We start from the raw sequence: 10,367 nt of genomic DNA, 5'->3' as shown, positions 1-10,367 counted from the left end.
AGCCATTGCTGTGCGTCATTGCAGGGAGCTGAGGAATAAAATAGTAGTGGGGAAACAGCTCCCTGGACAAAAAGTTTAAATGCTTGCATTGTAATTATTTATGAGCCATCCCCTCTGGCCTTCCTTGTCTAAATAGTCATGTCACAGTAATGGGCAGTCTGGCTGCCAGACAGACGAGTCTGAGATTCAGACAGATGTTTGTGTAATGGACTGAAGACTGATGATTGTGAGCCACAGGACGTGCTACAATATAAAGAATTTATGGAGCAAGGTCAGCCTGTAAAGAGAGGTGCCGGGAGTGAAAATCACAGTAGTTTATTATAATTGTCAGACAAATATGATCTTGGCATTTTGAACACAGAGTTTGAAATATTTACGACTGGGACAGATAAAAACTACAGTACCTGACTTACCTCGCTGCCGCATTTCCGTAATTCATCGGGGTTATATCATGTGACTTGCTTTCAATGGATTTGTACTACTATTTGGATGTTTCAAAATATGTTTGTGCAAAAAACATCGGTTAAAAACTTTACTTACGTCCTTGTAATTTCGCGAGACGTCATCAATGGCGGCCCAAGTACTGTTCCAATAGAAAGTATGCATAAGCCAAGACCACACGGAATTCCCGGATGTCGTTCTTTATTGCTAGCTTAAACCAAGAATGCATCGGTTGTGGCTTGGTCAAGGCTTGGCTGTGAATATATCCAAAGATGCATTTCGTACTTCAAGGAATGAATGGGAGCGGAGGAGCATCACGATTTTTCTTCTTTCTTCCCACACACCTGTTTTGTGTTGTGTTTTGTGTTGATTAGGCTGCCTTTGGCAGCTGAGTACACCAGTTTGTCGGCCTAATCCTCTTGCTGATCCACCGACTTTGCCCAACTAGTCTCAACCTCACCTTTGATTCCCGTCTCACCTCAGTTTTGTGCTTGTTTGAATTTTTAGGGCTCGAGCAGCGACCGCTGCGAGGTCCCGATTGGTTTTCGTTCGAATTCTTCTTCTTCTTTCTTCTTCTCCGCAAAAGATCAAATTTTTGAGGACCTAAACATTTATGAAAACTCACCAAACTTTGCACACTCTTCGGGCCCGGCGAAAAGTGTGATATTCTGATGTTGTCATAACAATGTGACTCTATAGCGGCCCCTAGCGTAGAAAAATAAAAACCAATCCCGGCACGTTTGACCTACAGCTATGAAAATTGGCAGACACATAAGCACCCCGGGACGCACAAAAAGTCAATTGGGACCATGAAGCTAAAATGTACAGGAAGTGAGCGATGAATTTTTGAATGTCCAATTTTGGCCCATTCACTGTGGCCATATTTTTTCCCCCTTTGCAAACAGTTTTCATCCGATTCACATCAAACTTGGCATGTATCATGTCAAGACCTGAGACAAAAACTGGGCAAAAAATCTTGACTTTTCGAAAAACTATATGACGGGGGCGGAGCATCAAATATTGCCTTTGAAATTTAATTTGTCCAAAAAGAGCAAATGCTTAATAACTCCCATGTACAAGCTCCAAAAAATCCCAAACTTCTCATGCAACTTAATAGTCACGGCCTGAAAACATCTATATGATAAAATTCAGTTATACATAAAGCACCACCTAGAGGTGAGAATAAATGTCATGCGTTACATTTTTAGCTGCTGTGCTCGTTGAAGGGATCCAGTTGAAAAGCCTTAAGATGTTGATCATGCCCCACATCGAATATTGAAACTTTTCGCCAAAGGGCGTGGCCTATACAGTGCCGCAAAATCTGATAATTTTTCGTGACAATAAAAGCTGCTTTAAATTGACCTAGATGATGCTATCTTCTCAAAATTTCACACATTTGATCAGAGTCCAGCCCTTAAGACATCTACAAACTTAGATTTCATCTTACTGATAGCGGCACCTACTGGCGATTTTTTTTTTTATTACGTTTCTTCAACGTTTTTCTCCAAACACGTTAACTGGACCTACCTATTTGCTCAGATGAGGGTTTCGGCCTACATGATGTCACAACACGAAGTTTGTGAGTTTTCGTGAATCACTGTGGGCGTGGCTAAGCATTGTTCGCCAAGAAAACGCCAATTTTGAGGATCTAAACTGGCACAGAAACACAAAACTTGGCACACACATCTGGCCTGGCAAAATGAGCGATATTTTATGGTGGATTGTGCCATTTTTACAAAAATGACTCAATAGCGCCGCCTAGAATTTTTTTAACGAAGCAGCCCCACTTGTACATTTAAGCAACGTCTTCAGAAACTTCTACGTGTATGAGGGAACCTAAGACCTACCAAAAAAAAATAAAAAATAAGTCTCTTGGACCCATATGCTAAAATGAACAGGAAGTGAGCTACGAATTTTTGAATGTCCCATTTTTTACGATTTTTGCACATTTACAGGGGGCAGACTTTTGCCCACCTCTCCTACACGTTTCATCCGACTGACTTCAGACTTGACCTGGACCATGTCAAGACCTGAGATTCTTGTTTCGGTGGTTTTGGTTCTTGCCTTTTGCAAGCTCTTTCCTTTCATTTGCAAGTGTACTATCGTATTTTTGCAGCTGTGTTTTGGAATAAATTTCATCAAACTTGATTTCCTTCCCATGTTTTTGGGATCTGCACACTTAAACATAAGATGCATCATCACAATTTCAGAAGAATCAGAACAAAACCTGCAACTCTCCTTCGTTTGCTTTCAAACTTGTGCGCAATACACATCAGATTAATGAATTAATTTGTTCATTAATTTATGTGCGTGTTTGTGTGAGTGAAAAGAAACAGACGGTGACGTGGACTGCCTGTACGGCTGTTGCGGGCTCCTGCGCGCCTACCGATGATGTCACATACCGCAGCTTCACTATAGTAGGGTGACGTCATCAGCAAGCGCGCCAGCCACCAAACGAAGGACCCCAAAACAACGAGCATAAACAGAAGCGAGCCGCTCAAGGTTAGATTATGTGTATTTATTTATAAGCACCTTGATTTCACGATTTAGCTCATTTTCAAATTGTGGCACTTTCAATGTACGAATTAATCGAATTAAATCGATTTATCGCCCAGCCCTAGAACACGGTATCCCTAACATTTTGTGAGCTGTGTGTGACAAAGGACCAAATGTGAAAAATGTAATCAATTATGCCATTTCCTGTGGTAACGACTTACCCATCCTAAATTATCATTGCACAAACCATCAACAAAGTCAGAAGTAGCTTTTGGGATACATTTATTTGTTTGCGGAATGCACTGTTGCGCCAGAGCGTGGCCGCTAACCGTCGCCGGCCTCTTGCTCTTGCGCTCGTAAGAAGCTGGCCTTTTTCTGAGCGACGCGGTCCTTCCTTTGTGCCAGGGACAGCTTGGCGCGGTTCCACCTGCCCAGGCAGAAGCAGAGAGTGGCACTGTTAACATTTGGCAGTTCAAAAACAAAATCACCAATTGCAAAGACTGATTTGCCTACAATGTCACAAGCCATTTTTGTGTGCATGTCACTTGATTTGAAGGGAAATAAAACTAACATAAAACCCCACCTCTTCTTGTTTTTTATCTCTTTTTTGGGTTTCTTTTCATGAACGGGATTTGCTCTGATGGCGGCGTGTGCTTTTTTGTACATTTCCTCAACCTGAAAAGTGAAAAGGAAAAAAAAATCATGTTAATGTCACCATAAGAGTGTTTGATGGAACTACAGTGCAGTATTTGTGCTTCTCTCAGCCCCGTCTTGAAAAGGACAGTAAACATCAGCCAGTGCAAACGAAGGACCAACTACGTTTTGCTCAGCGTGTTTTGGCTCATCGTAGAGAAGCAAGACAGATAACCACCTTTAGCTTATGTATCAAAATAAATAAAATAAATAAATTGTGGGACTCGGGTGGACAGCCGACAAGAGTGAAAGTTGCGCCTTGCTCGTACCGTGTCCGGCGTGACTCCGCTCTTGATGAAACGCGAAAATTGCTTCTTGTAGGCGTCCTGGTCTTCCTCCATCAGGTAAGACATGTAGTCGGCCACGTTCATGCCCATGATGTGCTTCCGATGCACCTCAGCGTCAAACTCTTTGCTCTCTGTGTCGTAACCGGGGAAGCGTTTCAGGCTGCAAACAAGAAGAAGACACCTCAGAAGCTTACCCGGATTTACACCGGATGCGGTTGCGGTGCGTTCCGGCGACGCAAGCAATTAGATTCCATTCATTCGAATGGTGCAGTTTGCACCGCTTGCTTGTGCGTTGCGTGTCAGCCCTTCCGCAAGGATAGATTTTCTATTTTTGCCGGACGCCGCAGCGGTAGGCCTCCGGCAAATGGCAAGCTAGCACAAAGCACATCGAGCGGGACAGGAAGACCGACGCAGTTTCAAAATACATTTCCGGTTACCTTTCAAGATAAAACACTCGCCAGCTCCTATTTCGCAAGCATGTTAGCAAAACGTGATGTGGGCGTAGACGGGCCTGGAGTTAACGTGCGAGGTGCTCATTCACGCTTTAGACACCAGCGACATATGGACGAAGAGAGGTTTATATTGGAGGTAGAAAGCCACAAAATAATAAAAGTCCACCTCTCTTTCTGCTTCTCTGTTGAGCACAGACTTTCTGCGTGTTTGTCGTTGCTTTTAATGCCACATGATCGCAATTTACAATTAACCTTTCCATCCACCTGTCGTCATTCATACAACAGAAATGGCCATGGCTTCACATGAATATATCAGCATTATGTTCAATTAAAGAGGGCCAGATTTCACATTCAGACTGAGAACTAAATTGAGAATTTTATTTTGTCACTATACAGAATAGTGAACCTCATGTATTTCCCATTTGTGTTAACTTATCCTTTATTATTCCTAACTGTGAGCAAGCCAAGGCAATTGAAGTTATTGTTTTGGTGCCATCTGGTGGATTATTGTTGATGGAATGTTTAGTTCACAGGCAAGACATGTTTATCTCATTCACTCGCAGCCATTTTCACTGAAGCAAACCCCTTCGCTCCCAGCTGTTTCGCTGGATTTTGACTAATTTTGCAAGGCCCACAGAATATTGTGTTGTATTGCTATAAACATGGAAGAAAGATTCAAGTCTCTTCTTTCATCAGGACAAAAAGTATTTATCGGTTTCAATTTTGCAATAATTAGCATTAAAATAGTAGCTCAGTTTAATCTAATTATTCACAAATCTGCTTAGAATTGTGGGGAAATCAGCTTGTTTTCATCATGGCCCTGGTTGATCTCTTATACTATGCTGCCACCTGCAGGCTGCTTCTGTAATTACTGCAATTTTTTTCACCCGCTCTCTGCAGTTGAGAGGCTGCATCAAAGCCTTCTGTATGCTGTATAAATACATCTTTGGGACACAAACATTTAAAATAGAACATATTTATGTTTTTTGGGAGCAAATGCGTTATGTATGAGCATTACATGAAGGTGTTTATATGTATTAATTTAACTACTCAGTCTATGTAACATGGGATCACAATTTGTTTGCATAGGTTTCATCTTTATCCTCTTGTTTTAAAGCTGCTCAATGTAGAAAATTGAATATCGAATTGGTACTGCCACATGTGGCCAAAAAATGAAACTGCACACTCCGTCTTCACATGCACACTGCACGCATGGCGTCACATTCACAGACAGAGGGTGGAAAATTCGAACCTGAATCCAGTCTGAATGAAAACTATTACCCATTGTCAAGTCATTTAACAGATAAGGTGTTAATCTGCTAAAGAAAAGATGTTTGAGTCATAAAGGGTCAAATAAAAAGACCATTGTAAAGACATTTTTTGGGCAAACACCTATAAAGAGCAGCTTTAAGTGATTTTCCACCATTTTGTTGCATCAATTACAAACCACTTATGTAATGTCCTTTGTTTTTAGATCCCGATAATGACAATATATTTGTCCTTAATTCATTCACTCCCAGCCATTTTTACTGAAGCAAGCCCCTTTGCTCCCGGCTGTTTTACTGGATTTTGACTGATTTTGCAAGGGCCGCAGACTATTGTGTTCTTGGCTATAAAAACATGGAACCTAGCAAAAGAAAGATAAGAGTCACAAAAAAAAAAAAAAAAGAAAAAAGAAAAAGTATATTTCTATCTGTTTCTGTTTTGCAGCAATTAACATTAGAATATAGCGAAATTTAACCATTATTCACAAATCTGTTTAAAACAGTGGGGAAAAGAGCTTGTTGCAACATGGCCCGGGTTGATCTCTTATACTCTGGTGACACCTGATGGCCGTTTTTGTAATAACTACCATTGCTTCAAGTATTCTCTTCAGTTCAGAGGCTGCATCAAAGCCTTCTGTATGCTCTTAAAAAATTAATAAATAAATAAATAAAAAAGTCTTTGCCCCGTTCATGATGTCGTTTTCGGCTGCTACCTACACCCAAACGGTTAATATGGAAGAACATAATGTAGCATTTAAGAAAGGAACAGGCTGAGTGGCGAGATCAAGGCCACTCTCTCATGCCATTTGGAATAGTTACTGTTGGCCTTAACCACGCCAAAACTACAAACACACACTAACGGTGCGCAGCTTACGAAAAGTCTCATGTTGCCTTTACGGCCCATCCAGACCACAGGATAACACAAAACTGGCGAACCACAGACGAGGGTTGCTACAACTGTCTGAAGCCTTACATCCTCGGACCAGTCAAGTGACAATCTTTATACAGCATTGATGTGTTTACTATTCATCCATGCAGATGGTAATGTGTGTAACAAGTAAGTTTAATTTTTAATACAAGAAAATACGTCAGACATATTGTTCTTGACACCGAAGCGAACGTCAGTGCTTATACTAATATTTTATCACAGTTCAGTTAGTGGTTTGATTTACTTATAGCTCTGACGTCTACATCAGGTTTTGAGTGTGGGAATTGTGCAAGTTCTAAGGTTTACTCTCCCAGTCAATCAACTTTGGTACTAGCCACGGTTAACCAGGCAGTCCTTTGATAATTGACGATTACAGACAAATAGCTGCTGAACGGTCTGTCGCCGAGGTAGTTGCGTCAAAGTGCCTCTTTTCGAGTAATGTTTGTCAGGCATCCCGCTGGAAAAGTTTAAAGAGCGGAGTTCCAGTCAGGGATGCCAGTGCCTCAGCCCAGGTGGCAAAATCAAAGTGCCTCTTTTCCGGGATATGCTTGTCGGGCATCCCACACTCTGCTTGGAGAAAGTGGGGGTGAGTTTAGTCTACAGCGGTGGTCCTCAATTATGTATGTCGATAAGTGAAGACCCAGTCGTTTTCTTGGGTGGTGAGGGGCTAGTGCTTCCAGAGCAAGAATGAGCAGGAATGCTCAGAGATGGGTGAATAGAGGAATTAATATGGCTAAAAGCTTAAAATAAGCTCATTTTGTATGATATAGGGAATTTTAAAATTAGATTAAATTAATGGTAATTTTCCATTATCCTATCCAAGAAACATCAGCCGGTGCAAACGAAGGACCAACTACGTTTTGCTCAGCATGCTTGGGATCATCATCGAGATGCAGAGAACCACCCCACACAAGCGGGACCAATCAATGACCACCTCAATTGTCTTTCAATTGGAAGAATGTCCACAATTGATCTCCAACTGACCTGTGAGGAATGGCCAGCCCTCCGTCGACCGCTCCCTTCAGCGCTCCAAACACTTTGTTCCCTGTGGTGGTTCTGGCCAGGCCCGCGTCCAGGTAGCAGGTGAAGGCTCCCGGCTGACCACCCAAGCTCTCTACGTTGAACTCACCACCCGTCACCTCCACCTGACCTTCGTACACCTGATCCATGCCAAACTTGTGCAATAGCTAAGGGATAAGGAAAGACTCCAAATAAACGTTGTCATACTTATATGTAAGAGTGAAATGATACAACAAAAGCACATATACATGTTTATAAGTGCTTTAGTTCTTACCCGGCGGGCAAGCAGCAGTCCAGTGCAGTAGGCAGCGGCATAGTTTGTGAGCCCTACGGCGATACCGTATTTTGGCAGCTCGTGGGAGTAAGCAGCACACACAATGTGGTCTCCCTCAATCTTTGCATAGGCAATCTGTTAAGAGACAATAATTGTTAAAGGCATCATCATGGTACATAAGAGCTGCTCACATCTTCCCCCAGCTGACCTGGCAGCAGATATCCCTGTTGGACAAGCGGACGATCAGCCGGTACTTGGGTGTGTTGTACTTATTCTTGTCCTGCACAACCAGCCGCTTGCGGGCAAAGTAGTCCGTTTTGCCCTCTACAACACAAAATCGTTACTCTGACAAGATGATAATACAGTTGGGGTGCATCAGTGGATATGTCATATTGCACGTTGTCAAATTTCATTTTTGTTGTTGGATTTTCACCCCCTTTGTATTTGCAATTTGTGTCTTCCCCCAATTCAATGGGATCGTTAGTATTTTAGTGTCGATGTTTTAATTGGGTTGGTTCTAGGGGTGTGAATTGCCTAGTACCTGACGATTCGATTCGTATCACGATTCACAGGTCACGATTCGATTCGATACCGATTAATCCCGATACGAATGGTCACGATTCGATACCGATTAATCCCGATACGAATTTATAAGTCGATTGTTGCGATTTTTTTTCATTCATATTTAGAAAATACTAATCAGTAAGCTTGTAGAGTGTAAGATTTATATGAAAATGTATTATTTATCTGAAATTTCAGTCTTATAGAGGTTGTAATCTGTTTCATGTTTGAACAGCATTAAAATAAAAATATTAAGGCTTAATGTGCCGTTCATATAACATTCTTCCATGCTCAAGGAGTGAATCCTAAAAAAAAAAAAAAAAAAAAAAATCGATTCTGCCGATTATTGAATCGATTCGAGAATCGCGCGATGTAGTATCGCGATATATCGCCGAATCGATTTTTTTTTTTTTTTTAACACCCCTAGTTGGTTCTGTTGCTTCTCTCAGCCCCGTCTTAAAAGGACATTAAACATCAGCCAAGGATAAACTACATTTTACTCTGCAGACTTATCATCACAAATAAAACAGCTACTTTGATGTACAAATGATTTTTTACTCAAGTAGACATACTGAAGTAAGTAGTTTGTTCAGATATCTGCATTACTGTGTTTTTGAATGGGGGATGGTACACTTTGTACTTTTTGTGTCTACAGTTGAAAACAGGTATCTATTGGATCATGAAACCCCTTAACTCATGTGGCTGTACCTTGTTTTGAGTTGAATCATTACTTCTTTTACCACTTTATTGGTATCGATTCTGTTTATGTTGTTTTTAGTACAGCTTGCCACCTCTGGACTTGAGGTGTTCGAATTGATTCGGTGTAAAAGTGCAATCAAAACTGGAACCGCACTTTCAATCATCAAGCAAATGTATTTGTGCATTAATTTATACCTCTCCTCCGCCTGAATTTCACTTGATATCTCTTGAAGTAAGCCTTGTTTTTCACCACTTTCACGAAACCCTGAAAAGAAACGAAGCATTCACGTGTGTTAGAAACCCCCCGAAAAATGCTACGGGCTCAAACAAGTTGCACACACATTGAAATGTTGACACTTGCATGCAAACGTGATTTTGCTAATATTTTATTCGGTCATCTTGAGGTTCGCCTGCTATGAAAAGCGCCACGCTGTAAATGAACGCCCGGCATTTATCAGACGCCATCCGATCATCAAACCACTGCAAACGCTCGTCTAACATCAAAAATCTACACGGAAACGTACAAAAGGGACGAGAGCAGTCTAAATCGTTAAGGTTAACTCACCATTTTAGAGGCTTTTTTCACTCTTTCCTCTCCGATTCAGTGACACTACTTCAGACTTCAGCGGAAATTAGCCGGTTTTTTAAACTAGTTTAGGCCTCATCGGCAGTTTAGCGCCCCCTGCAGCATTGGAGGTAACATGACAAGCCACCAGATGGCAGCATAATGCAAAACAACAATTGTACGGTTCTCCCTCAGTTTTGTTTTTAATCATTTCTATAGAAGGGAAGGGGGGGGGGGAAAGACATTTTAACAACTTCAGAGTCGTGCATAAAATGAAAAAAAAAATACAAATATACATGAACAATTGTTGTGATTTCATTGCATTGACACAGTGTTTGCCACCATTTACTGAGCCAGCGTACATATTGAAAAATTTCATGGCACAATACCAATTGAAAATATCACTAGTAAAAATACTGTGGGGTGCAAAAGTAGGTATACACCCTATTAGCTTTATTTGACAACCACAATATCAGACATAAAACAGATAAACAATATAAGCAACAATATATACACAAATCTACAGATACACCAAAATTACCATAAGAACATTCACATTTACTGAAAAGGATTATAAAAGAGGCACCAGTACCAATCCCTAAATTGGACAAGTCGGCCTATACTGATTCCTGATTTTTCGAGTCATATGTGGCAGATACATCTGTACATTAGATTTTCTTAATTTG

The 10,367-nt window shown here is 41.1% G+C and overlaps 1 protein-coding gene across 1 annotated transcript; it reads right to left on the bottom strand.

The window, feature by feature from the left end:
* Positions 1-3,202: 3,202 nt before the first annotated feature.
* Positions 3,203-9,820, bottom strand: rpl5a (ribosomal protein L5a). Its single transcript, XM_077538265.1, has 8 exons — positions 9,682-9,820; positions 9,312-9,381; positions 8,065-8,180; positions 7,857-7,991; positions 7,547-7,749; positions 3,900-4,077; positions 3,521-3,612; positions 3,203-3,364 (listed from the first exon to the last, which is right to left on the bottom strand). The coding sequence occupies exons 1-8, from the start codon at positions 9,682-9,684 to the stop codon at positions 3,262-3,264; spliced, it is 900 nt and encodes a 299-aa protein (XP_077394391.1). The 5' UTR covers positions 9,685-9,820; the 3' UTR covers positions 3,203-3,261.
* Between the last annotated feature and the right edge of the window lie 547 nt (positions 9,821-10,367).

This window comes from Festucalex cinctus, chromosome 1, assembly GCF_051991245.1.
Source record: "Festucalex cinctus isolate MCC-2025b chromosome 1, RoL_Fcin_1.0, whole genome shotgun sequence".
In the NCBI taxonomy this organism is placed as follows: Eukaryota; Metazoa; Chordata; class Actinopteri; order Syngnathiformes; family Syngnathidae; genus Festucalex; species Festucalex cinctus.
This window is presented reverse-complemented; position numbering and strand designations above follow the sequence as displayed.

Coding starts and splice junctions, on each gene's coding strand:
- rpl5a (XM_077538265.1), bottom strand. Junction 7,750..7,856: donor GACTGCTGCTTGCCCGCCGG/GTAAGAACTAAA, acceptor CTTATCCCTTAG/CTATTGCACAAGTTTGGCAT. Junction 3,613..3,899: donor GCGGAGTCACGCCGGACACG/GTACGAGCAAGG, acceptor TTCACTTTTCAG/GTTGAGGAAATGTACAAAAA.